A 14,340-nucleotide genomic window follows, 5' to 3' on the forward strand; every position below is an offset into this window, starting at 1 on the left:
GACTTAAATGAAGCAAGACATACTAATGCAGATTCGTTTATATTCATAATTTTGGAAGAAATAAAGTGCCACAAATACAGTTATCTAGACAAAAAATCAAAAATGAATTTGCAAAATGAATTTGAAGTTGGCAATGCTGTTTGGGAGCTGCTATGGGCCATGTAATACATTCGTAGTGTGTAGTACCATAGTATAATTATTTATAGGCATGTTAGACTTTCTTTTGGCAATGGGATTGGGTTTCTTCATTAAGCACTTATCCTTATCATTAGGGCACACGTATCTTGTGTTTTATTACAAATAAAGTTTGCAATGAAATACTGAGAGATTGCATATATACATCAGATTAAACTATACATATGCTGGATCAAAAATTTCTTGACCACAAGTTCATAAAATCTAAGGGTGGATATGTAGAACTCCTAAAGGTACAGTACTGTGCAAAAGTCTTAGGCACCCTAGATTTTTAAATATAATATATAGTATATATTTGGTCTTTTTTGTTTTCTGCATTAGTGTGTCAGTAGAAAAGAGCAACTTTGAGATTTCCAAACATGAATTTTCCAAAAAATGAAATTTTACAGATACATATTTGTATTTTGTTAAATAAAGTAATATTTTAAGTAATAGACTACTTTTAAGATAAAAACTTGATTAAGGGTCTCTGGGATTACCTGGAGAGCCAGAAGCAAGCGAAACACCCAAAATCTGCAGAAGAACTGTGGCAAGTTCTCCAAAATGCTTGGAACAACCTACCAGCCGATTTTCTTATAAAACTGCAGGACAATGTACCTAAGGGCCTTTTCACACCTGAAAGTCCGCACCAAGGTCCAAACCGAAGTTTTTGTTACATTGTATACATTTTATCCGGTTAGTTAGGGTTTCACATTGCAATTATGCGAGCGCACTAAATTACTTTACGTGACATACTTGCGTCCTGTCGTCATCACCTACGTGAGCTGCGTCTCCCTATACTTGACATTGATTGGTTTGTAAATGGGCACGCGTCTGACGTCAGCGTGTTGTAAATTCGGCGGGTAGCCTTGAAAAACTTGAGAAAAATGAATCAACAAATTTGTATCGTTGCCATTATACTATTATTATGGCAATACTACCAGCAGCACCAACTTCAAGCACAGTACTCGAGGCTTGTTCATATTCGAAAAACGAACGTCCTCGTCTCGCAAAGATTGCATCGTCGCCGGCAGGAAAGGAGGAGAAGACTGCAAGCAATCCTGCGAGCCCTGGAAACTCAGTTTCGGGAGAGACCAATAAGGTGAGTGGCAAATACTTATGTCTCTTATTTGCTTCCATAGTGGCAGTCTATTTCAAAAGATGAGCTGTCACGGGCGATTTATTATTGTGTCCTTATTGCAATGCATTTCTCCGTGCAGTAGCATGAAGAAGACGCTTCCAGTTCAAAACTGTAGCAGGCAAGGCTACAGCATTTGGCTGGTGGCTGATGCTAATTTCCAACCCTGCCTATGTTACTACAACGACTGAAATAAAACAACAAAATTTAAAATTAAATGTTCATGACAGCCTACTGACAGCCGTAGGCCTACAGTATGTCAACATATATATGCTAATAGACTATGTTCATTGCAGATTAATAGTGTGTTTCATAATGTGTTTTATTTAGATCCTCATTTTTAAATTATTAATAGGGCCTGATATTTTTTGAATATTATGGTATTTATATTTATGTGGGGTTTTTTTTCTTATCTGGGTCAAACCACAGTGTCGTGCTTGGTGGCAGCATGTATGTGACATTTGGACAGAGAGAGATTGGCTGCTCAATGTCCGAATGAGAAGAACCACCTTCCATCATCTCTGTGACAGTCTTCGTCAAAGGCTGACTCGACAGGATACAAGATACCGCCAGGCAGTGCCAGTGGAGGTGCGCGTGGCAATATGCTTATGGAGGCTGGCCACCAATCTTGACCTCCAATCTATCTCTCACCTCTTTGGTGTGGGAATGTTGAGTGCTTGTGTCTTCACCCAACAAGTTGTCGCTGCCATCAACGACACCCTAAAGCCACAATACCGACACACACCTTCAGCTGCAGAAGTCGGAGAAATAGTCAGAGGATTCCGTGACAGATGGGGGTTCCCACAGTGTGCAGGAGCTGTGGATGGCAGTCATATCCTGGCACCACCTCACAAGCCAGCTGACTACTACAACCGCAAAGGTTTCTACTCAGTAATCCTGCAAGGTGTTGTGGACCACAATATGTTTTGGGATGTCAACATTGGCTGGCCTGGGAGGGTTCATGATGCCCGCGTATTCTCAAACTCGTCCCTTTATGAACGAGGGCAGAATGGAACACTCTTGTCAGGATGGCAAGAAACCATTCAGGATGTGGATGTACCTCTCGTGATACTAGGAGATGCCACGTATCCACTGCTGCCATGGCTAATGAAGCCATACCCGGAGGGCAGAGGGATAACACCGGAACAATCTGCTTTCAATCACTGCTTGAGTCAAGCCAGAATGACTGTGGAGAGGGCTTTTGGATGCTTGAAAGGAAGATGGAGGTGCCTATTAAAATGATGTGATTGTCATGTTACCTTAATCAGTGACATCATCTCCGCCTGCTGTGTCCTCCACAATTTTTGTGAGAGTCACAATGAAGAATACATTGGCAATGAAGATGAAGATCATGATGCAAGACCAGATCCTGCAGACCGTGTCATTGGTGGCGAGAGTGGGGGAAATATTAGGAATGCATTGTGTACTCATTTTTCAACTCTGTTTTAGCACTTGCAGCCTTTGTTGTGAAACATAATCATTATTGCTTGTTATGTTCTGAAACCGTCTATAATAAATTCATCATTATTTTACTGAAGTTTATTGGTAAAATAGTTGTGTTGATCTATTCGTAATTACATCTCACTTCAGTATGTTGTTTGATTGTAAGGGAGAGATGACATACTGTCACATTTGGTCAACATTTATTATAGAAAAATAAAATATAATTTTCACAATGTTGAATAACATTTAAAGAATAAACTTTAGCACCAAAGACATATGGCAGACTCAAACAACAGAGCCAAACAAAAATTAACTAGGAGAATATGGCTCGTGACATACATTTTCTGCATAACTCTGTCTTTCTTTTTCAGCTCCTAACAGACTTAGCCATAAAAAATATAACTCGATGCAGTTAGACTGCATAGAAGGTAAAAACACAGCATCACAAATACAGCATACAATTAAAAGTGCTGGGTGTTGCTGTTCAATAAAACAAATTAGAGCTGCATAACTGTCTTTCTTTTTCAGCTCTTGACTTGGCCATAAAAATAACTTTATACAGCTAAACTGTATTGAAGGTAAAATGAAAAGTAAAAACACAGCATCACAAATACAGCATACAAATTAAAAGTGCTGGGTGCTATTCAGTAAAACAATTTAGAACTGCATAACTGAAAAGAAATTACAACTGAAAAAAATGCTTCTCACTTGGTTCACCAATATAATTTTGATGCAGGACACGTGGGGTCAGATCAATGGGGTTTGTAGGTTGGGCCTGGGTAGTTGGTAGTTGTGGAGACAGTTGTGCAAACCAGTCACCGCGAGCTGGAGGAGGTGGATGATATAGGGGACCCCAGGATGCTGCACGGTGTGGAGCTTGGCTTTGGTGAGACATGCTTTGAGTTTGCATTAATGTCTGCATAACGTTCATAAACATAGCATTTGTGGCTGCCTGCCCCTCCAGCATCATCCTGAAGCCTCCTCAGTCTCCTGCTGCATTTTCATCCACCTTTCCAGAGTGGCATCCTCCCTCTCCTGCCTACTGTCTTCTGCATGGTTGAACGATTCCTGCAACCTCTTGTATTCCTGAATTCTTCCAGCATCCTTGGCCCTCCTCTTTCTGCTACGGGAAGGAGTTGCAGTGCCTGGCCCATCTTCCTCTTTGTTGCTGGTAGCTGCATTTCCTCCTGTAAAATGAAATTGAGTTATGTTGAATTAAAAATGTATGCACAAGTGTGATAGCCAATAGCTTACTACTGCCACTAATCTACAATAGAATACAAGACATCATGATGAATAATTCATTCACTGTTTTCAACATTTCATTATTCATTGTACCCTAGTTTATATCAGTGCAAGCTATGCTAGTGTTTTTGGTGGGATAAGCTGTAGGCTACTCTGTTGAAATAATAAGGACTGCTGAAAAAAATATCATTGCAGTATGACAGTAGAAATGAGAGGCACAGGCAAAAAAAAAAAAATGTGGCTACGTTGGAGTAGTGAGCAAATGTTAGGCTACTCACAAATTTCGGAAGTGTTTTCTGTGGCACTGGGAACATCGGTAGACGCACTTGAAGTTGAAGTTGGGGAAGACTCCACCAACATAATGAGTGAGCTTGTCGGGCGAGTGCCCAGAATGATATCCAGGTCGTCGTAAAAAGGACATTTTTCCTTCTCATTTGTCGACGAACCGCTTTTTCTCATGGCATCGCGCACTTTTGTATACTGCTGCCGCAGTTTCTTTATCTGCAGGTGGCATTGTTCTCCTGTCCTCTCATACCCTCTCTGTCTCATCCTCTCCGAAAATACATGGAAAGTGTCGGAATTTTTGTGAGTTTTTTCTAGTAGACTTTTTATATTGTCGTCCGGGGGAGGTTTCACACCTGTAAATTTGTTTCGGATCAAACTGAAAACTCCAAAAGTCCAGACCAAACGACGTAGGTGTGAAAGGGCCCTAATAGAGGGCGGTCACACCAAACATTGATTTTATTTAGTTTTTAACTATTTACTGCTCTTTATATTATTTTTTCGATATTTATAACCTTTCATTTCATTATTTTTGAAAGCATCTTAGCTGTACAGCATTATTTTTTTACAGGTGCCTAAGACTTTTGCACAGTACTGTACATGAAGCAAAAACTAAGCAGTGTACCCAGCGTCTCCAAATCTATCCAAAATGTCTAAATTATGCATTGCTGCAAATCAACATATTCAGGTATTTCACTGCAAATGAACTGTTTTGACGCAAGAAACTCACTGTTGCTCCTTTTTCAAGTGAGAATTACAAGCTTTCCGTCAGTACAGTGGTCTAAAATATCTAGGGGTCCAGAAACATATCCAAAATCTCTCCAAAAAATATATATATATATATATATATATATATATATATATATATATATATAAATGAGCCCCTTATGAAGGTTTAAGATTAAACATTGCTATCAGATTAAAACATAATGCAAAAATATTGTCACACAATGCGGTACAGTACCTAAATGTGTAATAATTAACTCATGTATGTATTTCTATACTCTGTACTCTCGTATGTTTTCTTGTATGGGGATGGGATCACATGAAAACAATTTTCAACTGTCCACCACGTTTTGGCAATGTTAGAACTCTCACGTCATCACTGTTGCATGCTTCACAAAAACTATTATACTACTAACTAACGCTTACATTATAGTGTGAAATATCCACATTATATAATACCACTAACCTATTTAAAAACACTCAATTTCAAAAATAACGTATATAACCGAAATATTTTGAGCAGTAATAAGTTTACATAGCAATGATGAAATCTTATCTGTGTTCAATAGATGGACACAGAGACAGTAAATCTACGATACTGTTCTATCCGCTTCTGTTTTGCTCCAGAAAATGATGTCAGCTAGGTCTATCAGCAAACATATGGCTTAGGTATGCTCAGAAGTCCTCAATAGTACAAGCATTTTCCAAGACATTACAAAATCGTTGACAATGTTTCATCAGGTGCAGTGTCTTTTAGTGCTACCACAGAGTGGATATGTAAGTGAATGCGATGATGAGAAAAAAATTGGTTACACTGACCTATAAAACGCTATTCCAAAAGCAAAATTAGACTTGTTATACATCGTTAGAAAGCTTATACTCTCACCTACTGAATAAATGAATTGTCAATTAAGCCAGACTGTACTAAAAAGGGCCAAGTGACTTGAAATAATTGAGGAAATATTGGGTAGCATTGCTTTGTAATACATCTTATTTAATTTCGGTGAGGCAAGATAGCCTATATTGTTTGTAGTACCGTAACTTGGCGTCATTTTGATATCAATACTTTTAATGGCAGGCCTGGATTTTGGCAGTCTGAATGAATGGGTTATAGACGGTGTATGTCTTGTATGTGTGAGTAACTTGGCATTTTTGTACGTTGAAAACGTTTTTTATGAGAGATCATTTCTTTTTGCAAAGTGTTTTATTATGAGAGTGAGAAATGCGAAGTGACCCTGTAAGAAACGGTTGTGGATTATGGCTATCCTTGTGTGAATTTGTACAGTGTGATGAGCGTGTCCCGTTTAGCAGTTTCGGTTTGCTATATATGTAAGGGTGTGATGGCGTAAGTGTAAACGCATCAGAAACGCAGGTGAAATATGGCCAGTGTATGTACTCACGGAGTTGACGGCCATCCAACGAGCCTTGATTGACAAAAGAATCAGCAAGCCCATAGAATTAGAACTCCCTAGGTCGCAACTTGTGTACTCTTCTGTCCTGCTCCGTTGTCTGTTATTTCATGGAGATGCACTTTTAGTGTTTGTAAGGTTTATAAGGCATTTTGTTAGGCTTATCTGCAGGTAGGAATCCTCTTCGCTGTTTTGCTAAGCTAGAACCGGAAAACTTGATAGTGGAGAATAGGAGCAGATGCATATGTCCCAGCAGGCTTTGCATATGAGAAAATAACAACAGTGTGAGACAAATTAGGAGAAATGATGAAATTGTGTAGTTGAAACAATATGTTTTTAGCAGAATGGGCATGTAGGTGAAGGTTGACATGATCACAGACTACAGTGCGAAGTAAATGAAGTGACCATGAGCGCGCTTAGTTTCCTTATCGAATGGTATATATAACAGTTTGTATAAAGCATTAGTCGTTAAAGTGGAGGGTTAAGTAACGTGTGAAATCTACTGCACTGATGTGCTTTTCTCATGTTCAGTAGTAGTAGTTATAATTATGAGTGAGTCATGATTTTAAATGTATTGTTTTAATGGTAAGTTGCACAAACAGAAAGGGAGGTGTAATTCCTGAATGCTTGTTAGTAATCACAATGAAATTTCTAATACATTTTTGGCTAACGGCCATGGGGATGCATAAACAGAACTGGGCAAACTCAGTAGTGTCATCTAGTTGCTAAAACCCAATTAGCCGTGTATCTGGCTCTATCAATCCTGCATCAGTGATGCACTATCCTGCACTATCAGTCCATCATAGTGCTTGGCCCCTCATTTCTGCTTCTAGATGCTGTTGTTATTATTATAATAATAATTATTATTATTAATTTTTTCCCCAGGGAAAAGGCTTATATCTAGAGTTTTCACAGTATGGTGAAAACTCTTAAAACTTGATTGGCATGTTAGTGATTCATGAATTTGCAATCTGTTAGGACATGGCAGCAATTGACCTAGTGGTGGCACTTTTGAACATGTTCAAAAATGTCCAACTTTTGAAAAGTCATAACTTTTAAATGAGTCAACTTAGAAACATGCTACCAAGATTCTTAGATGCTCCTGTTCACAAGGAAGAAATACAATTGTTGGGTCAATAAAATGTGTCTCACTAGATGTTCTGCTATTTAGAATATTTTGAAAAACACAAAATTAAATATCCTCTCATGAACCATACATCTGGTTGATATCAGATTCGGTGTGAACCATTGTTTCCCTAACCAAATTACGAAGCAATAGTTAATACATAAAAAAATGGCTGAATGGAAAGAAAATGAAACTGACCCATATGGGCATGTCCATTAAAATCTCTGTAATTAATTCCAGACATGGTCATCAGCCTTGAAACATATTCTGAATCCAAGGGCAGGAGGGGATAGAGGAACTAAATGGACAGAAATGGAAGCCATAGAATTATAAATATAAGATGGGAAAGCTACATTATTAAACAAATTGAGAGTACAGTCTGTGATTACAATGTTTATCAAAAAATTGAAAAACTGAAAGCAAGGGAAAAAAGATGGAAAAAAACTGCTAGTTAGTCAAAAATACAAATGAAGAGGACATTTATAATCTATACTATAGGATAATTTTTGAAACAATGCCGGTTCTTTGGAGCAGTGTAAAGAGCAAATACCGAGTAGAAGGCAATAAAAGAACGTCCGTGAAAATTAGTCATTGTTTCATTTTTTCCAGCTCTGATCTGGCATTCTTAACCGGTATAGCAGTACAAAGACGGCCTTAGACTATACCAGATTTTACTAACATAAACTTTCCCTGACCTATTGTGTTGCTTGAGCTTTGATAAGCTAGACTTTGATAAGCAAGCTATGTATACTTCTACAACAAAGCTGTACATAACTTTTTTAAGTCTCAACTGATTTATCATCACTGGAACTCTCTGCTGGCTTCAGAATTCCAAGCTGGAAGTCAACTCAAATGGCAAAAATGAATTGTTACCAAGCTATTTAGTATTCTCCTGTCTTTACCTTCTTGATGACCTACTACATTTATCATTACATTAATACTGCCTGAATATGTAGTTGTAAGTGTTACTATTTGCTACAAAGTTTATTTGTTTATAGAATGAGCTTGTGAAATCACTCCTAAAGTTACAGAAAAAATAGTCATCTAGCTAGCATGGAATGACCATAGTCTTTTGGCATTCAAAAGTTTGCAATAACAAATAACTCTGCAATCGTTGATGTTAATACTACTTGTGACCAAATATGTGGTTTTTGCTGAAAATGTCACTTAAAATCCTCCACTTTAGGTAAACAAAGAAAAACAAATGAAAGCATAGCTGCAAGCAGTGATGTGAGGAGCCAAGCTCAAAGGGTGAACCTGTTGCGCATCAAGTGCAGTTATGTACAATGTATCCTTCTGTATCTGTGTATCTGTCTGCAAATATGCAAAGTAAATGTTGCTACAATTTAGTTGTCTACACACCACAGTTGTGTTGCTGGGGGGCAGTGCATGGGAGAGGGAGACAAGCAGTGTGAAAGCTTCAGTCCTTTCTTCTTCCCAGCTTGGCACATGCACACATAAAGCCCTCGTGTTGGTGGAGAAATATAGGCTATGGATTATAAATTATAAGTTCTCCGGGTTTTTACAAAGTTGGTTACGCAATACGGACCACTTAATGTGTGCACAGTGACAGCCAGTAGTGCAGAATCCTGCGTGCACTTGATTACAGTCTTTGTGCATGCACTGTAGCTGTAACCTGCATTTAATCCGGCAGTGTAGTATAATGGCTAAGGAGTTGGTCTTGTAACCTAAAGGTCGCAGGTTTGATTCCCTGGTAGGACACTGCCGTTGTACCCTTGAGCAAGGTACTTAACCTGCATTGCTCCAGTATATATCCAGCTGTATAGTTGGATACAATGTAAGTCGCTCTGGATAAGAGCGTCTGCTAAATGCCTGTAACGTAATGTAATGTAATCCAATTTATGGCAATGGTGATTATTAACCCCTTAGCGCACATGCCAAATCTTGCCCATTTAGGGTTACCCTATTTAAACCTTTATAATTCCAGATGTGAACATCACAGAGACTTGAAAAATGGCTTAAATGAAGCAAGACATTTGTACAATTTACAATACTAATGCAGATTAGTTTATATTCATAATTTTGGAAAAAAAAGTGCCGCAAATGCAATTGTCTTGACAAAAAATCAAAAATTAATTTGCACTTTTTTAGTTTGCAATGAAATACTGAGAGATTGCATATATACAGCAGGTTAAACTATACATGTGCTGGATCAAAAACTTCTTGACCACAAGTTCATAAAATCTAAGGGTGGATATGTAGAACTACTATAGATGTATGAAGCAAAAACTAAGCAGTGTACCCAGCGTCTCCAAATCTATCCAAAATGTCTAAATTATGCATTGCTCTGAATCATAACATATTCACGTATTACACTACAAATCAACTGTTTTGACTCAAGAAAATCACTGTTGCATCATTTTCAAGTCGGAATTACAAGCTTTCAGTCAGTATAGTGGTCTAAAATATCTAGGGGTCCAGAAACATATCCAAAATCTCTCCAACATTAAATAAAATGCTTTTTGTCCATTATAAAGCATATAAATGAGCCCCTTATGAAGGTTTAAGATGGAACATTGCTATCATGTTAAAAAATAATGCAAAAATATTGTCACACAATGCGGTACAGTACCTAAATGTGTAATTAACTCTTGTATGTATTTATATACTTTGTACTCTCGTATGTTTTCTTGTATGGGGATGGGACGACGACATGGAAACAATTTTCAACCGTCCACCACGTTTTGGCAATGCTCCAACTCTCACGTCATCACTGTTGCATGCTTCACAAAAACTATTACACTACTAATGCTTACATTACAGTGTGAAATATACACATTATATAATACTGCTAACCAATTTAAAGACACTCAATTTCAAAAATAATGTATGTAACCGAAATATTTTGAGCAGTAATACTTACATAGAAATGATGAAATCTTATCTGTTTTCAGTAGATGGAAATAGAGACAGGAAATCAACGATATAGTTCTATCCGCTCCTGTCTTACACCAGAAAACTATGTCAGCTAGGTCTATCAGCAAACATATGGCTTAGCTATGCTCAGAAGCCCTCAATAATAATAGTATTTTCAGAGAAATTTAGAAAAATCGCTGACAAGTTCGTTAGCAGCGTCTTTGTTTTATTGCTACCACGTGAATGCGTAATTGAATGCGATGATAAGAAAATTTCTGGTTACGCTGACCTATAAAACGCTATTGAAAAAGCAATATTAGACATGTTATACATCGTTAGAAAGCTCGTTAGAAAGCTTATACTCTCACCTACTGAATAAATGAATTGTCAATCAAGCCAGACTGTACTAAAAAGGGCGACAACGCTGTAAACAACAGGTGTGGTATTATCCACAGCTATTTTGGAAGGTACCCAGGCATCACAAATGTGCGTATATTTCACAAACAGATTGTCCAAGACAATATATGACCACTCAGTCTCAAAAGGGACATCTATATGCGTAAAACCAATGGTAAGGTTGTATATTTATTCAATATTTAGTCCCAGATATTGACTGTAGAATGACATGGTATCAATTTTTAAAACTTTGTCCCGTTTATTTTGTTATTCAGTGAGCAGTGTTTTCACTGCTGTATTGGCATATGTTAGGGCTATTGTCGGGTTTATCTTGATTTTTGATTGGCATTTTTATTTATATTAGCTTCTCCACCGACCTACCTTACGGAAGAGGACGTGAAGAGACCGTATGCGGAGTCACAAAACTGATGTAATGTGAAACCAATCAGTGAATACGTCATTAAGCCCGCCTACCTGAATGGTTCTGCTGCACTGTCTAACTGTGCTGAAAATATTGTGCTGGGCACGGTTTGTAAACCTTCCGCGCCAGGTGGAAACACCATTGGAACCGTTCCTCTCTGTGCTCAGAACCGTTCAGCCCTGCGGTGGAAAAGGGGCTTATATGTAAAGTAAGAACACTTATTATGGCAGGGTTTCAAGGGCAAAGAGTACTATTAACATCCTTACAAAGACCAACACAAAGACTCTGAGGAGGGGTATCCAATCCCATACCCTACCTCCATTGATAAGCTCCCGTATAAAGCTCCCTCCTTGCATTCTGGGGTGTTCATGCTATACAATATATGCAGGAGTTTAGGTCCATAGGAATTGCTGAATATTACTAAAAAATGAATTAATCCGAAGGAAAAAATCTCAGTGTCATCCAAAACCAATTGATGAATAATGTATATACCCAGACCTTTCGTGAAAAAAAAAGAAAAAAGGCGGGTGAGATTAACCCTGAAAGACCTAGGGTGATTTTGAATATTTTTCACCATCCTCAGTTTTTTACGTATTTAACAGGTCTATCTAATAGATAACCCCTGCAGGAAATGTCAAATTTGGACTGTATATGATATTCATTACTTGGTAGGCCCTATTATTTGAGAGAAGAAAAATATATTTTTCACTTGCTAAAACATTAATTCACTTGACTATATCACCTATGCCAAATGTGTGAGCTGGATTATATCATTTTACATAGAATAGGTTGCATGGAGAAACAATATCATACAGTCATGTCAATAGAACACACCATTGCATTATAATGAGTAATCACCTATGCCAAATGTGTGAGCTGGGTTATATCATCTTACATAGAATAGGTTGCATGGACAAACAATATCATACAGTCATGTCAATAGAACACACCATTGCATTATAATAGGTAAAAACATGAATAGAGTACATGGCGGAAATATGTTCAGAGAACTGAAATGGTGAAATAAAACTTTTATTTTAATGATGCTGCAACCAATTCAAACAATAATTATGTTTAACAATCATAAATTATAAAATAAAAATAAATTAACATGATATATAACTTTGTGATGAAAAAAAAAAACTTTATAAATAACTACCCAAGTACTTTTTTTTTTTTTTTTTTTTGCCATAAACTGAACAATTAGTTTACAGGCTATTGAAGCAGTTGGCAGTCTGCTTCAAAAGTGAAAGTGACATGAAACCTCAATGTAATGAACACAGTGTGAGAATAACTGCAGGTTTTGTATTGCCTGTAAAACAATGATTCAATAGCTGTAATAGTAAATAGCGGTAGCATATATAAGTAGATAAGTAGCTAGTAACGTTCATATTTTATTACACAAGCAGTAAAGACACCTAACCTATTAGAATAGTGGTATTCATGACGGATTTACGTCATCCTCGATTGAGTCCATTGCATGTAAACATCGCATGGAAATAAAAATCCACATCCCAGAAAGTGCACTTTCACTTTTACCTCCTGAACCAATAGAATGAAATATGGCTTGAACTGCCTTTGCTAAAGATAACGTTTTTTTGAAGGCACGTTCTGAAACATTACAGCTAAAAGGAAGTGACTTACTATTAGCATTGATTGAGGTCGATTGATTAAAGTTTTTGTCAAATACTCCCCCCCATCAACATGTCAAACATTCCACAATTTCACATGCCATATTTATTACTCAAAATCAGGCCTACACTTTATTTATAAGCATACTGGGTAATAATAAATATATTTTGGCAATGTAATTCGATGCTCACTAATATAAATTGGGATCAAGTTCTTCATTGCACCTGTGCTATGGAGTCAAAGCTGTTTTCACTATCCCCCTCAGAAATATTCACTCAGATGAGTTATTTCTTCCAAGGCCTCCAAATTTCAAGTCTTCTGTTTAGACTTAGACATTGCACAATATATTTTGTCATAAACAACAACCTTTACTGGCATAAAGTTTCAAGAACGTTTTCAGAACATTTTCAGCATGCACACTGTCACCACAGACTGGCTTTGTGCTGGGCAGAACTTATGCTGTCCAGCTCGAGTTATTGCTGTGCTGGTGGGTCCCATCGGCTATACTGAGAGACTGCTTGGCGAGTACTCATCAGAGAAGCTTGTAGGTGGACTCATCTTGTTACCAGAGTAATAATAACATTATGTGTAAATGGGTGACAAATTAAAGGAGAAACCAACATCAAGTGTCTTAGTAAGGTGTTTGGCCACCACAAGCCGCCAGAACAGCTTCAATGCACCTTGGCATAGATTATACAAATCTCTGGAACTCTACTGGAGGGATGGAACACCATTCTTCAAAAAGGTATTTCCTCATTTGGTGTTTTGATAATGGTGGTGGAGAGCACTGTCTAACACCTTGGTACAAAATCTCCCATAGGTGTTCAATTGGGTTGAGATCAAACCATTCAGTGACCCGTCATGCCATGTGAATGGGGGCATTGTCATCCTGCAAGACACCACTCCCAACAGTATAGAAAGACCGAAACCATGCCAGGAAAATTCTCACTGTCAGGGGGGTCAGGCCTGTACCATTCTCTTGGTGTACACCACACATGCACTCACCCTTTTGTCGAGAGCAAACTTAATTCATCATCAGTTTGTGTGGACAATATCTCATGTAAGACCATTCATTTTACCCGGAGAAAGCCCTGTTAATTTTTAACAATGGACCATTGTTACCTAACTAACACTAACATACTTATTTTACATGAGTGCAGATGAACAAATCTACTTTCAGCAAGATTGAAGAAAACAGAGACAACAAGACACTGTCAACAGAGAAAGGACGTGCCGCTATCGTTTTCTCCTTGAAAAATGAAGTTGGTGGGCTGGTTAAAGCTCTGAAACTTTTTCAGGTATAAACACAAACATGGTATGCATAATAATAATTAAAAATAATAAAATAAAGTGTTTTACAGTGAAGGGGAAGTCTCACCCACCTGGGTTATAAGATATAGAAAAGATTCAGAAAATGAATTATTTCCTTGACATGTATTTTTGCTGGTTTGTAGTGAATTTAATGTTTTTC

The 14,340-nt window shown here is 37.6% G+C and overlaps 1 protein-coding gene across 3 annotated transcripts in view; it reads left to right on the plus strand.

Annotated features, from left to right (window-relative positions):
• LOC135255007 (tryptophan 5-hydroxylase 1) overlaps window positions 1–14,340 on the plus strand; it is a 48,600-nt gene that overhangs the window by 19,200 nt on the left and 15,060 nt on the right. For all 3 annotated transcript variants that reach the window (XM_064335680.1, XM_064335681.1, XM_064335682.1), the window contains exon 2: window positions 14,030–14,167. In XM_064335680.1, coding sequence (XP_064191750.1) covers window positions 14,030–14,167 — 138 coding nt within the window. The remainder of the gene's footprint in view (window positions 1–14,029; window positions 14,168–14,340) is intronic.

The sequence above is a fragment of the Anguilla rostrata genome, chromosome 5 (assembly GCF_018555375.3).
Source record: "Anguilla rostrata isolate EN2019 chromosome 5, ASM1855537v3, whole genome shotgun sequence".
In the NCBI taxonomy this organism is placed as follows: Eukaryota; Metazoa; Chordata; class Actinopteri; order Anguilliformes; family Anguillidae; genus Anguilla; species Anguilla rostrata.